The following is a 17,161-nucleotide window of genomic DNA, read 5'->3' as shown; positions in this document are numbered from 1 at the left end:
ATCAAACCGACTATTCGACTATCAAACCACTATTCGATTATTCAAAAAAAAAAAGAAAAAAAAAAAGATTATTATAATTTTTTTTTTTGATTTTTTTTTTTTGTGGCTTTTCTAGAGCAGACATGCAGCTGTGAGCTCTGGTGTGACGTCAACTCGCATTCCTTGAGTCGAGTCATCAATGCCATTAAAAAAAAAAAAAAAAAAAAAAAAAACTTTTTTAAATTTGTTTTATTATTTTATTTTTTATAATCAAACCGAATAATCGACTATTCGAATACTTTAGGGTTGAATAATTCGAATACCATAAATCACTATTCGTTAATGCCCTAGGCCGCGCACAACCTGCGTTTAACAGCAGCCGACCATGTTTTGGTGGGAGCGCGCCCTAAGACCTGAAGCCAATTTAAAAAAAAAATCTTCTAAATCCTAACAGTTTCATGAAAAACCTATGTCAGTGGTTCTCAATCTTTTTCATGTCAAGGACCCCCAAAATGATATGTATTTGGCCGCGGACCCCCATCTCCAAATATGTTGTTCCAGGGACCCCCCCAGATGCAAAGATTTGAGTACAAATAATTAGCTTTAAAAAATATATATATATTCAAATATTTGCAAAAATGTTCCAATATTTTTCAAAAATAGCCAGAGTATAAAATAATAGTTTAAGTGGTTACACAGATGCGTTCCAGGTTTGAATGGGTTAAAGCATCATGTAGTGTCAGACCGGTCCACTGGCGTTGGTTTCACCGTTTTTACCTTCAGAGGTGATCACATGACTGATCACATGACTGCACGCCTTCTCTGTCTCCTTCAACACTCATGAAACATCTTCAAAACAGTCCTTTTCTCCAAAGTGACTGACTATCTTCATCCCATAAATGAGTCACGTCATTAAAATAGAATCACTGTTGCACACAAGACAGACATCAATTGTCTGATATTTGAATTCAGTTCAACTGCCTCACGTGTGCATTCGCTACATTTCATTTGATCAGGTAGTGTACGAGAGGAGGAGGAAGAAACAACGACAGACGTACAAACGGACACGCTATAGTCGACGTGCTGGGTTGATCTGCATATTTCAGTCTTAAAGGGACAGTACTGCACCATAACAAACACCAACGGTGAAAGCGATGCCAGCGGGCCGTTCTGCTGCTGAGGTCTGACGCTGTTCTAGATGTTTTAATGAAGTTGCTAGCCTCTCACCCTAACCTATTGACCTCTGTCTTCTTTTACACACAGCTGAAGCTTTTTCTATAACAGATTAAAACCAAGTCTCTACACTTTTCATGTTGTTGACCACTGACCTGGACAAGTATCCACTTCTCCAACCTGTCATTAGAGACGTACCACACATCCACTGTTTGCTTTGCAGCAAAGAAAGCTTTGACAGATAACCCACAGTAAAATAAAAATCACACCCAGTGTGAAGTGGGCGGTGTGGTCATCACAGTGGTCATCACAGTGATGGAAGCTCACTTAAAAAAAAAGGATTTTTTGAAGTGCATAATCCTATTTATAGGTTATTAATGTCATCATGTGTCTCGCTAGCCAATCACAGTGCTGAATAGAGTCAGCCAATAGAGTCAGCCAATCACAGTACAGCTAGGGGTGTACTAATGAGCCAATCACAATACAGCTAATGAGGTGTCCCAACCCCACTTATAGGGGCGGCTACACCACCCCCAAAAATCACACCCAGTGTGAAGTGGGCGGTGTTATCATCACAGTGATGGAAGCTCACTTCAAAAAAATATTTTTTTGAAGTGCGTGGTGCTATTTATAGGTTATGAATGTCGTCATGCGTCTCGCTAGCCAATCACAGTGCTGAATAGAGTCAGCCAATAGAGTCAGCCAATCACAGTACAGCTAGGGTTGTACTAATGCTAGGGGTGTACTAATATGGGCCAATCACAGTGCAGCAAAAGATGTACTAATGAGGTGTCCCAACCCCACTTATAGGGGCGGCTACACCGCCCAAAAATAAAAGAAGGATCGCAACGATGCAGTTCAGATCTCTCTTGACCTTTTAAAGTAAATGTTTTCAAAAGGTAGCCAACAAAACCTGAGTAATATGTAATATGCAGGGGAGAGCCGCCATGTTTGTAACGCGTCATGGTTGCAACAAGCATGTTTTCTCTTGATTGGTCAATTTTCTCATAACGTCATCACATCAGTATGTGACCAGTGCTGTAATGAACGTGCCCAGGAAGTAGGAAGTATTTTCATCCAGACTAGAGAAAGTTATCGCAGAAATGATTTATCTTAAAGTTAGTAAAAAAATCACCTTGAGTATCTTTGGTCTACAAATATTTCCTTTAATGTTGTCGAGCTAAAATCCACATGGTTGTCTGCATGTATCTGTTCTTCATCAGTTTACATCGTTTTATTACTCTATGCACGTTAGCTCTGTTCTGTAAACAAAGCCAAAGTAGTGGAGCACAGAGCGACCCGATTGTAACACCCATCTGTTTAGGTGTAATCAATGGATTTTCCCATGGAATTTACTCAAACTGCTATCCCGGTAAGATTTAATAAATTCCTTACGTTTGATACATTATCTTATCACATCCTTGGTATGAAAACAATGTAAAACAGTTGCTTGAAATGAATATAATTGATTTAAGCTGAAAACGATTTGTTTAATGCCGTTTTTTAGCAGTGTTACTTTTGTAACTATGGCTGTTACAATTAGTCTGATAAGCGCTTAAAATGTAACGTCGGAACAGCGTCCACTTTCGGTTTAATAACTCACGACCTGTTTTATCAATTGAAAAACTTTAAGTGGTTTATGATAGCAGACATGTATAGGTTCTTTGCTTGAAAATATTACATATGTAGGTAAAACGATCGCCGAGTAAAAGACCGAAAGGTGAAAAATGTTACAATTGAAGCGGCCCTCCCCCACTATTTCTTACACAGTACTATGGTAAAATATTACTGTTTTGGCAGAGTAATACCTTACACTACTCGTTACTGGGTAAAATAATAATATTACAGTAATATATTAAAAGTAACTCGTTACTGCCCAACACTGTACTTGACAGTGTTGTTGTGCAACAATAGCACATTTGTTTGAAAAAGGTTTGATGACATGACAAACATAGGACACCAGGTTGATTTTTAAATGTTGTGAAAAGTAAGCGTTTTGGAAATGCACGTTTTCCACTGGACAGCGAACAGTGGTGGAAAAAGTACTCAATTATTTTTACTTTACTAAGTAAAAGTATCAATACTGCAGTGTAGAAATACTCTGTTACAAGTAAAAAGTCCGGTAATCAAAATTTACTCGAGTAAAAGTACAAAAGTATTGGCATCAAAATATACTTAAAGTACCAAAAGTAAGAAAGTACTCATTATGCAGAATGTCCCATTTCACAAGTTCAAAATGTATACACAACTTTTGAAAATAGCAGATCTACAAGCTCACAATGTGTCGCATCGTGAAGCATTGTGAGCTTGTAGATCTGCTATTATCAAATGGCCGAAATGTATAGGCTGAAGTGGTTAATGTGTGTTTTGTTATAATAATCTAAATCTGCAAGGTAACAAGTAACTAAAGCTGTCAAATAATTGTAGTGGAGTAAAAGGACTGGAAATTGGAAATACTCTAGAAAAGTAAAAACACCTAAAATTGTACTTAAGCACAGTACTTGAGTAAATGTACTTACACCACTGCTTACAAGTATAATGTCACACATATTCAAATGTACTCGTGTGTGAATATGTATCTAATAAATCATAATATCTCTCTCAGGTAAACAACGAGTATAAAAAGCTGAGTTATCACTGCGCACACAGTCAGTCGCTCCGTGCCAACGGTTGCTAAGTGACCGTTGCCGTGTGTTACTACGGGATGTGGGAGGGGTGCTGGGAAGAATGCCGCGAGGAGGTGGGGGGGGTGGACTGTACCATTTATCATCTGTTTGATAGTGTTTGATTTGTCAGTGGGATCCGCTGCAATCTCACCCCGGGTTCTTTGTGGAGTGTGTGTGTGTGTGTGTGTGTGTGTGTGTGTGTGTGTGTGTGTGTGTGTGTGTGTGTGTGTGTGTTTTATATTGACAGAGGAGAGGGAGAGAGAGAGAGAGAGAGAGAGAGAGAGAGAGAGAGAGAGAGAGAGAGAGAGAGAGAGAGAGAGAGAGAGAGAGAGAGAGAGAGAGAGAGAGAGAGAGAGAGAGAGAGAGAGAGATGGGTGTGTGCTTGTTTGGAGGATAAAACGTTATCCTCCAGAAAGCTCACATCACGGGGCTGGAAGCATCCATGCTCTACTTTGCAGTGTACCTTGGAATAAATTATTAATGGGGAAACGATCGCTTCCACTCTGCGCGCTATTTTAAGACTGGGTGGCATGTTTTTACAGCGTGTACGTGTGTGTGTGTGTGTGTGTGTGTGTGTGTGTGTGTGTGTGTGTGTGTGTGTGTGTGTGTGTGTGTGTGTGTGTGTGTGTGTGTGTGTGTGTGTGTGTGTGTGTGTGTGTGTGTGTGACTGAGAGAGAGAGAGAGAGAGAGAGAGAGAGAGAGAGAGAGAGAGAGAGAGAGAGAGAGAGAGAGAGAGAGAGAGACAGAGAATGATTCCTGGTTGCCCTATTTTCCATGTTTCTGTGTTAAGAGCTAATGATTCATGCTAAAAGAAAACATGTTTATTTTTTTCATTTTTTTCCCAGCATTGCTACATCTGAAAAATACATCTGTATTGAGGAGGACCTGAGGAAATGTGACATACTGTACAGTAAACCAGATACTTGCTGGGAAATCTCCAAGGAACTCAACCTCTTAACCATTTCAACCCCTCTATCCTTAGTAAAACAGATCCTGAGTTGCAACTGTACTTGGTGCATTCTTTTTTCACTCGTCGTGGGATTCTGGATCAATCAGCAATCGATGACGAGGCACATTGGAGTCTAGTCAATATTCTAGGTGGAGGTGGTTATGCTTTATGTACATGATATCATGGCCAGAAGTACATTAACACTCATGTCAGTGGTACGGTAGTTCTGCCTGGAGCACAGGAGCAGAGATCATAGTTATACTGTTAGCTGCTTCAAGGACAAACTGAACCATAACAAGATCAGGCCTGTGTCAGGCCTAGTGGAGACACCTAGACTCTTACAAAGTGTCAAATATCATAATGTATTGTAGAAGTATTATAAGTGATGGTGAAATATAAAGGTTAGATATAAGCAGCCATATCATTTCTTCCTCTCACACTACCACCAAATCGCTTTTGCCAAAAACACCCGACTTGACGCGCTGTGAGCTCGACTGTAGAAGATCTGCAGTATCCCGAGCCTGAAGCAGGTCTGATCTTCTCACAAACAAAGATCAATGCTGCTCAGCGTGAAAAAAAGAACCCTGGCTAAGCTTTGACATTGAAGAGGTGTCATAGAAGATCAGCCAACACTATTTACCTGAGTGTATTATAGCATCCATTACTTAGACACACTCATTAGTGTAAAACTCCACATTGTTTTGACCTCATGCTCTTTATGATATGAGATGGGATCTTCAACGCGGGGGTCCTCAGAGTTACTACAGGGGGCCACGGGGGTCCTCAGAGTTACTACAGGGGACCACAGGGGTCCTCAGAGTTACTACAGGGGACCACCACTCTGACAACAAGTACAACAGCTTTTGGATAACCGGGTGGAGCATTCATTCCCATCTTGCATCGTTCCAGAGTAGTTGAGAATGAGTTCGGGAAGAGACACCCCAATACAAAAGACATATCCAGCCACACTAATAGAGAAGGCCGTGCTTCGTTTATCCCATTTACCCCGTTCGCCTACTACTAGCACACCAGCAGTGCATTTTCTTTTCCAAACTAAGCACAGATATCGTGCTTGCCATGGGAAATCCACTACGTCACATTATTGCACAATAATAGCCCCATATAACTACATTATTGTGCAATACTTCTATGCGTCACATTTTCCCACTTACACACTGCATGCGTGGACACGAATAAGACGACAGCCGCTGCCTCAGAGATCTCCATATATCTCCGCATATCAGTCGGATCGCGTAGCGGCCCGAACCTCTACAGAGAATGGGAAGAGAATACCTTTTCCCCCATTGTGTATTTGTGCCATCTGCAACAACTGCACAGGTAAAAGAGAGGGAAGAACTTTAGAAAGACAAAAAAACTAAACAAAAAAACAAATCATTTGACAAGACTTTTACAGCCGACAGTGAAGGAAGCTGAAGGAATGACAGTCTGTTTTCACAGAGTTTCACTGTCAGTTATTGACTGACTGTTTTCATAGAGTTTCACTAAGTTATTGACTGTCTGTTTCCACAAAGTCTCACTAAGTTATTAGCCTACCCCAGCGCATCTAATATCTGCCATTGAGGGGCGGATTCAAAATCTCCGGAATAAACAGCCGGGGGCTCCCATTGGTTCACCGATCTGTGCGCCCGCCCCCGCCCCGCGCCCATCCTCCTCCCCAATGTGCAGCATTGAGAGCCCTGACGTCACAACATTTGGAGCGACGCCCACTGCACTGTTTGGTTGGGGAAATGAAAAGGTTGACTCCCACTTCCTATGCCAGGAATGTCAACAGCTTGGTCCAGGCTTTCTTTTTGAGCAAAACGCGAAGGAAAATAAAAGCCTGGAGATCGAGGCTACTAAGTTATTGACTGTCTGTTTTCACAGTTTCACTAAGTTATTGACTGTCTGTTTTCACAGAGTTTCACTAAGTTATTGACTGTCTGTTTTCACAAAGTTTCACTAAGTTATTGACTGTCTGTTTTCACAAAGTTTCACTAAGTTATTGACTGTCTGTTTTCACAGTTTCACTAAGTTATGGACTGTCTGTTTTCACAGTTTCATTAAGTTATTGACTGTCTGTTTTCATAGTTTCACTAAGTTATTGACTGTCTGTTTTCACAGTTTCACTAAGTTATTGACTGTCTGTTTTCACAGTTTCACTAAGTTATTGACTGTCTGTTTTCACAGTTTCACTAAGTTATTGACTGTCTGTTTTCACAGTTTCACTAAGTTATTGACTGTCTGTTTTCATAGTTTCACTAAGTTATTGACTGTCTGTTTTCATAGTTTCACTAAGTTATTGACTGTCTGTTTTCACAGTTTCACTAAGTTATTGACTGTCTGTTTTCATAGTTTCACTAAGTTATTGACTGTCTGTTTTCACAGTTTCACTAAGTTATTGACTGTCTGTTTTCACAGTTTCACTAAGTTATTGACTGTCTGTTTTCATAGTTTCACTAAGTTATTGACTGTCTGTTTTCACAGTTTCACTAAGTTATTGACTGTCTGTTTTCACAGTTTCACTAAGTTATGGACTGTCTGTTTTCACAGTTTCATTAAGTTATTGACTGTCTGTTTTCACAGTTTCATTAAGTTATTGACTGTCTGTTTTCACAAAGTTTCACTAAGTTATTGACTGTCTGTTTTCACAAAGTTTCATTAAGTTATTGACTGTCTGTTTTCACAAAGTTTCACTAAGTTATTGACTGTCTGTTTTCACAAAGTTTCACTAAGTTATTGACTGTCTGTTTTCACAAAGTTTCACTAAGTTATTGACTGTCTGTTTTCACAGTTTCACTCAGTTATTGACTGTCTGTTTTCACAGTTTCACTAAGTTATTGACTGTCTGTTTTCACAAAGTTTCACTAAGTTATTGACTGTCTGTTTTCACAAAGTTTCACTAAGTTATTGACTGTCTGTTTTCACAAAGTTTCACTAAGTTATTGACTGTCTGTTTTCACAGTTTCACTAAGTTATTGACTGTCTGTTTTCACAGTTTCACTAAGTTATTGACTGTCTGTTTTCACAGTTTCACTCAGTTATGGACAAGCTGTTTTCACAGTTTCACTAAGTTATGGACTGTCTGTTTTCACAGTTTCATTAAGTTATTGACTGTCTGTTTTCACAGTTTCACTAAGTTATTGACTGTCTGTTTTCACAGTTTCACTAAGTTATGGACTGTCTGTTTTCACAGAGTTTCACTAGTTATGGACGGACACTTTTTTGTCACTGAAATGTGTTTTTCCACAACAACGGACAGCACCCATGTTAACGGACAGCACCCATGTTAACGGACAGCACCCATGTTAAAGGGCCACTTCATGGATTTTGAACCCTGAATCCTGTCTTCGTGAAGTTGAGGACACATCGTCGTTGTTGGCTAGAAATATTGAAATCTCCATATTTCGACTTCTCTTTGTGTGTTTTCATAACTGAATGCCCTTCTTCGTCACACAAAATTAGCGTCTCCCACAAAAGTAGTGAAAATAGCTTGATCTACAAGCTCACACAGCCTTGCATAATAATAAATAAAGGTTTTGAATATACAAATGTATGAGCTTGTAAGGAGAACAAGCGCTCCCCTTGCTTACCTCGTTGTGCTACCGATACACTGGACAAATAACACACCTGTGACCGATATAGACTGATCTAAGGTGTACATTATAGTGTGTTTTATCACGGAAACCAGCCGTTCAGAATCAAGGATTGGGGCCTATCCGCCAAGGCACAGCCTGCCACCAAGTTCTGAGTTGTCTACCCTATGAATGACGCTGTCACTGCCTGATGAGCTGGAACTGACGTCATTAAAAAAAGATAAAAGCTTGTTTACTTCCTATTTATTTCCTGTGGGGAAATGGCTATATCTCTGCTAGATCTCCGTTCCTCTTGTTTTATGGCAAAAACAAGCCTCATTCAAATGGCCACGGCTGTGCAATGGATTACCACGAGCGGGCACATTCCCCCCCACCCCCCTATACTACGAGAACCCCGTGTGTGTAATGAGCCGATCTCCGTGAGGACGGCGGTCACAGAGAATATTCCATGATGTTTCAAAGGTAGAGTAAAATCGCTCCTTTTTCGCTGGCAGTAGCGTCACACTATTACACTATTACTCTGGCAGTCAAAGAGTTAACACATCGACCGCCAGAGGTTAATCTCATAATGTACTCACCAGTGCCAAGGTGTTTTTGTTGTTTTTTTGTTTTTTTCATGTCGCCATAGATCTTGTTAAAATCCTTAAGATTGAGCTCTACACGGTCTGTTTACATCCGCGAGATCTCCCTGTATCTCCCAGTGAAGATCGCGTGTCAAACGGGGTATCCATGTTGTAGTTAGAGCGGATTACGTTAAACAGTGAAATGCGAGGAGAAAAAACTACAGGAAGAGAATTGAGTTTCAGTTTCGTCTGTAGAATGGGAGCGGGCGTGATCGTCAAAACCGGATCCCAAATAATTCTATTTCCGGTCATCAAACCGGAAACGGAAGTGGATCAAAAAAATTCCGAAAGTGCACCCGGACCGCACATGCGCGAAAAGACCGCAGCCCGTAGGGCTACGGTCTCGGCGCTTAACAGTTGGATTTAACGGACCGTAGGACTACGTTCTTGGCGGTTAATGTGTTAATGAGGGGGATGTTCTCAACCCCCCCGGTTAGGAGTGTGGGAGGTGTGCAAGGCATGCTGGGAACTGGAGTACTTCTACAGTAGGGGGCGCCGGTTTCAAATATTATTTAATACTGTTTCCCACTACAAATAGTGCTAACTTTGAGCGACTGCAGCTTCTTCCATCATTGAAATTCTCCTCTAAACGTCGCATTGTGAGCTTGTATATCTGTTGTTTCCCCTAGTTTGCTGTCCCGGGCAAACATCTAATATCTCTTTTGGGTCTTCAGCTAAAACAAGTTTGGGAACCACTGGCCTAGATTAATAGATTCCCTCGTCATTCCTCCTCTATCGTTCTATTATTCACCAGCAAACACTGTGCAGGAAAACAGTGACGTATGAAGGATGTGATGGACGGTGTCATGAGGGCTGTGTGTGAGCGTGTTTTCTCACATGAAGGCTTTCAAGTCAAAGTAGTGATCAGCAGTGACAGACGACCATGTCGTCGTTGCCTGTCTGGGAGAATTACATCCAGAAGCTACCAACCTGACTTATAATGGACTGGCAGCTAGATGAAAAAAAAAAAAAAAAAAAAACTTTATTTAACCAGTAGAAATACACATTGAGAAAAAGTCTCTTCTTCAACTGTGAACTTAGCCTGGTAAACCACACCCCTTCTGGAAATCTCATTTCCATTTGCTTTCAAGAAGGAGTCTGGCATGAGGGCCTGTTTGGCTTTTTTGCTGTGGGCTGGAGCTGGGCGGGAGTAATACCGTTGGCTGACAACCCCTTCAGCCAATCAGCAGTTCGTTCCCCTTCAGCCAATCAGCAGTTTGTTCCCCTTCAGCCAATCAGCAGTTCTTTCCCCTTCAGCCAATCAGCAGTTCGTTACACCACCACCAGAGCAACGTGACGCAAGGGGACTTTTGAAAGGGCCATGCCGAAAATAGGTTGCTTTATTCGGATACATGCGTGTCACTGCCCGCCCCTGCCGGTTCTCTGAATTTTATTTTTAAATAGGCTCTGTCATGATTAATTGACCACATAAATAAAGTTAAACAACTAAATTCTATCCGAACGATATCTTAAAAGTACATTTTGTGCCTCAAAAAAGGGGTTGCAGGGCCTACTCTGTGTGGAGTTTGCATGTTCTCCCCGTGTCTCCTAGGGTAGTTAATACCCTCACAAAAACATGTAGTAATCCTGGTCACTATACTGCCTCCCCCTGGTCAGCCGGGGCGCCTGATGGAGGGGAAGGGAACTGGTTGGAATAACGTGTTCCTTCCACGCGCTACGTCCAACCAAGGAAACTCTCCCCTGTCAGGTGACAAGAAGGTCAGTTGGCTCTCATGCATTGAAGGAGGCATGAGCTCGGCCCTGGCCTCCCTTGGCTGGTGGGGGGAGTGTAGTGCCCAGGATCACTTAGCAAATTGGCACCGGGTGAAAAAAAGGGTTACAAAATCGAGGGATAAAAATTATAGAAAAAAATGGGTTTGAGAGCGTTTTGAAGTTTTAAAAGAGACGAAAACAGTGGACATAATTTCAATGGCGGCCCGTTCCATTTCGATCGGCTGTACTCGGCTCCACTAGTGTGAACTGGCCAAGAGGCAGAATAAAATGACACATCTTTGCCAAACATACACTACAAAACAAACAACAATAGGACATACATGATACACAGCAAATACCAAAATATCTCCAAGAGAGATACAATTCAAGCAACGTAAAAAAAAAAGCTAATAATGCTACATGAAGAGAAATTCACAAAATGTACATGTGCAAAAAATGTCAACCTACAAAGAGACTGAACATCCAAGCAGGAGCAAGTGTTGGTGAGAATATCTACGGTGAAAACTGCTCAAGGACATTAAACGATGCCAATTTGAGTCTGGTCTGCAGGTCGTTCCACGACCAGGGACCAAAGTTAAAGAGACTATTTCTACTCCCCTCAGATGCAGATGAAGGTACAACATAACGCAGCCGAGCGTTTGATCTGAGGTTAAGGTTGTCCTTCTAACCAAGACACATTTCGAGGAAATGTAGGAAGGGAGATCACCAGGAATAGCTTAAATGAAACATGTACCAGTTTTGCAGCTAGAAGATTTTGATTATTATTACAAAACATACGTTAACCACTTCAGCACTATATACATTTTGGCCATTTGAAAATAGCTGATCTACAAGCTCACAACGCGTCGCGATGCGACGCGTTGTGAGCTTGTAGATCAGCTATTTTCAAAGGATATAGTTATACATTTGAAAAGAGAGAGAAAATAAACATTTTCGATAATAATCACACACAAGAATAGCTTTGTAAATGAACATGTATCAGTGTTGCAGCCTGTGAGATGTTAAAGGTTTAATGACATTCACTTTTACACCACATTCAAAGTCTTTGTCCTGGTCCTTCAAAAGTGTACAAAAAGTTTTAAGTGAAAATTCCATTCCAGTGATCCATGGCAGGTGTTTTTCTCTCACATTTCTAAAGCCTTTTCAACTGCAATGAAAAAAGAAATCTTTGCCTGCGGGTGTCGCTGGTGAGGGATTTTGCCTGTCAATCATCGCCTCTGCTCCGCCCCCCCCCAAAGGAAAGGATAGGGGAGGGGAGGGGCGAGGAGGAGAGTGGGCGGGATTAATCGACTGTGACCTCACTGTCGAAGGGCCAAGCTCAGATTACTTTTCAGCCTAATTATTCAGAAAACCCCAGACCACAGAAAATCCACTGAATGTTCTAAGTTCAGGTTTTTTGGGTGTAATTGAGGTCATAAAACCCCAAATAAAACATTGAAAATAAAAAAAGTGAAAATGAATGTCATGATGATGGCAGCATCACACAGTAGAATCTTAAAAGATGATCTTATAGGATTATCTCAAACATGCACACACTAAAAGATGTTTAAAACAATGGGGGCATCTCACACTAAAAGGATTCTACTAAGATTATTGAGCTTTCCCATGATCACATTTGCAAGCAGCAGCAGTAGCTGATGTAAATAATGGTTTAATTTTCAATGGTGACGACCGGTTGTATTATGCTTGTGAAGACACCTTATAGACAGTGTTGTGATATAGACAGTGTTCTTTACACATATCCAAACAGTCTCCGTGCCAAAAGACCTCTCATTCACCTCACATCTGTCTCCTTGTAGACTGTCTGTCTCTCATTCACTACACATCTGTCTCCTTGTAGACTGTCTGTCTCTCATTCACCTCACATCTGTCTCTTTGTAGACTGTCTGTCTCTCATTCACTACACATCTGTCTCCTTGTAGACTGTCTGTCTCTCATTCACCTCACATCTGTCTCTTTGTAGACTGTCTGTCTCTCATTAGCCTCGATCTCCAGGCTTTTATTGCTTAGTTTTGCTAAAAAAATAAAAGCCTGGCCCAACTATAGCCTGTACTGGGTATGAGGAAGTGTTTCATTTCCCAACCAACCAGAGTGCAGTGGGCGTCGCTCGTAATGTTGTGTTAACGGGGCGGGGGTTGACGGACAGATCGGTGAACCAATGGGATCAGGCGCCGTCTCTCGCCGGCTCTATACACACGCCCCTTTATACACGAAATCAGGAGGGTTGCAGCAGGCTAGTCTCTCATTCACTACACATCTGTCTCTTTGTAGACTGTCTGTCTCTCATTCACTACACATCTGTCTCCTTGTAGACTGTCTGTCTCTCATTCACAAATCAAATGTTTCAGATTGGATCTTAGGGTGAAACAGCAGCAGAATATGAACTCTTCTCTGTTGCTGCAGTAGACGGCAACAGATATGAAATTGGATTTGCATATGATCTATTTTTTTCAAGCCAGAATAATATTGTTATCATGCCAGTTTGTGAACTGTAGCTGTAGCATTCATCACTTAAAAATGACATCAAGTCAATAACGCCAATGCCAATAATTATGAATATCAGACTCAATAATAATCGGCTGGACCAATAATAGGTCAATTACAACAACAAACCACACATTTTGGTGGAATTCAGAATGTAGGGCACTGGGTTTTTTACTCCAGGGGTCCAAATGGACCCTTACAGGTCTGTAACTCTGAGAGTGTACACATGGAACCAAATGGACCCTTACAGGTCTGTGACTCTGAGAGTGTACACATGGAACCAAATGGACCCTTTACAGGTCTGTAACTCTGAGAGTGTACACATGGAACCAAATGGACCCTTTTGTTCCATGTGTACACTCTCAGAGTTAAATAAAAGTGAGGATTTGACCATGTACATTGGGGTCCCAGAGATTAAAAAGAAAGACAAAAGAAAATGGTACCAACTGTGTGTCTATGGCCTAGTGTAAATCAAACAAGAGGGGGGGGGGGGGGTCCTTGATTAAATTAAAAATAATTCAAAGTAAAGTTGTGTGAATATTCCAGTGATGAATCTAAATGCAGGTTCCTTGGGGAAATGCCACGGCACGGTTAATAACGCTCGGCCACAGTTGGCCTCCCCACCCTGGGGGTGCTTGAACATGCTGTGTGTTCCCATGAGGGAGAATCTGGGACAAGGACAAAGATGGTGACCTACTGCCAGCCCTGAGCCACACATGAACCTACTGCCACTGAGCCACACATGAACCTACTGCCAGCCCTGAGCCACACATGAACCTACTGCCACTGAGCCACACATGAACCTACTGCCACTGAGCCACACATGAACCTACTGCCAGCCCTGAGCCACACATGAACCTACTGCCACTGAGCCACACATGAACCTAGTGCCACTGCCACACATGAACCTACTGCCACTGAGCCACACATGGACCTACTGTCACTGAGCCACACATGAACCTACTTCCACTGAGCCACACATGGACCTACTGCCACTGAGCCACACATGGACCTACTGTCACTGAGCCACACATGAACCTACTGTCACTGAGCCACACATGAACCTACTGTCACTGAGCCACACATGAACCTACTGCCACTGAGCCACACATGAACCTACTGCCACTGAGCCACACATGGACCTACTGCCACTGAGCCACACATGAACCTACTGCCACTGAGCCACACATGAACCTACTGCCACTGAGCCACACATGAACCTACTGTCACTGAGCCACACATGAACCTACTGCCACTGAGCCACACATGAACCTACTGCCACTGAGCCACACATGAACCTACTGCCACTGAGCCACAAATGAACCTACTGCCACTGAGCCACACATGAACCTACTGACACTGAGCCACACATGAACCTACTGCCACTGAGCCACAAATGAACCTACTGCCACTGAGCCACACATGAACCAACAGCCACTGAGCCACACATGAACCTACTGCCACTGAGCCACACATGGACCTACTGACACTGAGCCACACATGAACCTACTGCCACTGAGCCAAACATGAACCAACAGCCACTGAGCCACACATGGACCTACTGCCACTGAGCCACACATGGACCTACTGACACTGAGCCACACATGAACCTACTGTCACTGAGCCACACATGAACCTACTGCCACTGAGCCACACATGGACCTACTGCCACTGAGCCACACATGAACCTACTGTCACTGAGCCACACATGGACCTACTGACACTGAGCCACACATGAACCTACTACCACTGAGCCACACATGAACCAACTGCCACTGAGCCACACATGGACCTACTGCCACTGAGCCAAACATGAACCTACTGCCACTGAGCCACACATGAACCTACTGTCACTGAGCCACACATGGACCTACTGACACTGAGCCACACATGAACCTACTGCCACTGAGCCACACATGAACCTACTGCCACTGAGCCACACATGAACCAACTGCCACTGAGCCACACATGGACCTACTGCCACTGAGCCACACATGAACCTACTGTCACTGAGCCACACATGAACCTACTGCCACTGAGCCACACATGGACCTACTGCCACTGAGCCACACAAGAACCGACTGTCACTGAGCCACACATGAACCTACTGCCACTGAGCCACAAATGAACCTACTGCCACTGAGCCACACATGAACCTACTGCCACTGAGCCACACATGGACCTACTGCCACTGAGCCACACATGAACCTACTGCCACTGAGCCACAAATGAACCTACTGCCACTGAGCCACACATGAACCTACTGCCACTGAGCCACACATGGACCTACTGCCACTGAGCCACACATGAACCTACTGCCACTGAGCCACACATGGACCTACTGCCACTGAGCCACACATGAACCTACTGCCACTGAGCCACACATGGACCTACTGCCACTGAGCCACACATGAACCTACTGCCACTGAGCCACACATGAACCTACTGCCACTGAGCCACACATGAACCTACTGTCACTGAGCCACACATGAACCTACTGCCACTGAGCCACACATGGACCTACTGCCACTGAGCCACACAAGAACCGACTGTCACTGAGCCACACATGAACCTACTGCCACTGAGCCACAAATGAACCTACTGCCACTGAGCCACACATGAACCTACTGACACTGAGCCACACATGGACCTACTGCCACTGAGCCACACATGAACCTACTGCCACTGAGCCACACATGAACCTACTGCCACTGAGCCACACATGGACCTACTGCCACTGAGCCACACAAGAACCGACTGTCACTGAGCCACACATGAACCTACTGTCACTGAGCCACACATGGACCTACTGACACTGAGCCACACATGAACCTACTGCCACTGAGCCACACATGAACCAACAGCCACTGAGCCACACATGGACCTACTGCCACTGAGCCACACATGGACCTACTGCCACTGAGCCACACATGAACCTACTGTCACTGAGCCACACATGAACCTACTGCCACTGAGCCACACATGGACCTACTGTCACTGAGCCACACAAGAACCGACTGTCACTGAGCCACACATGAACCTACTGCCACTGAGCCACAAATGAACCTACTGCCACTGAGCCACACATGAACCTACTGCCACTGAGCCACACATGGACCTACTGCCACTGAGCCACACATGAACCTACTGCCACTGAGCCACACATGAACCTACTGCCACTGAGCCACACATGGACCTACTGCCACTGAGCCACACATGGACCTACTGCCACTGAGCCACACATGAACCTACTGCCACTGAGCCACAAATGAACCTACTGCCACTGAGCCACACATGAACCTACTGCCACTGAGCCACACATGGACCTACTGCCACTGAGCCACACATGAACCTACTGCCACTGAGCCACACATGAACCTACTGCCACTGAGCCACACATGGACCTACTGCCACTGAGCCACAAATGAACCTACTGCCACTGAGCCACACATGAACCTACTGCCACTGAGCCACACATGGACCTACTGCCACTGAGCCACACAAGAACCTACTGCCACTGAGCCACACATGGACCTACTGTCACTGAGCCACACATGAACCTACTGCCACTGAGCCACACATGAACCTACTGCCACTGAGCCACACATGGACCTACTGTCACTGAGCCACACATGAACCTACTGCCACTGAGCCACACATGGACCTACTGCCACTGAGCCACACATGGACCTACTGCCACTGAGCCACACATGGACCTACTACCACTGAGCCACACATGGACCTGAGCAGCAGATATCCAGAGGAACACAGTGATAACGTTGTTTTAAACACATAGAGGCGTGTTCTGAGCAGCAGATATCCAGAGGAACACAGTGATAACGTTGTTTTAAACACATAGAGGCGTGTTCTGAGCAGCAGATATCCAGGTGAACACAGTGATAAAGCTGCTCCTCTCTGGGACTCTCTGTGTTTAGACGAGCGGCCCAGCGCACACGGCAG

General features: G+C 43.7%; 2 protein-coding genes across 2 annotated transcripts in view; both read right to left on the bottom strand.

Moving 5' to 3' along the window:
• Positions 1-17,161, bottom strand: part of LOC308082111 (SH3 and multiple ankyrin repeat domains protein 2-like) — a 163,292-nt gene that overhangs the window by 83,863 nt on the left and 62,268 nt on the right.
• LOC308077925 (uncharacterized protein) overlaps positions 1-17,161 on the bottom strand; it is a gene marked incomplete at both ends in the record, with an annotated part of 36,368 nt that overhangs the window by 7,387 nt on the left and 11,820 nt on the right. Inside the window, one exon of the mRNA XM_080418933.1 lies at positions 16,922-17,161. This exon is cut by the window's right edge and continues 42 nt beyond it. Within this exon, the coding sequence (XP_080275059.1) occupies positions 16,922-17,161 (240 nt within the window). The remainder of the gene's footprint in view (positions 1-16,921) is intronic.

This window comes from Gymnoscopelus braueri (genome assembly GCF_963280865.1).
Source record: "Gymnoscopelus braueri genome assembly, chromosome: 1".
NCBI lineage: Eukaryota > Metazoa > Chordata > Actinopteri > Myctophiformes > Myctophidae > Gymnoscopelus > Gymnoscopelus braueri.
This window is presented reverse-complemented; position numbering and strand designations above follow the sequence as displayed.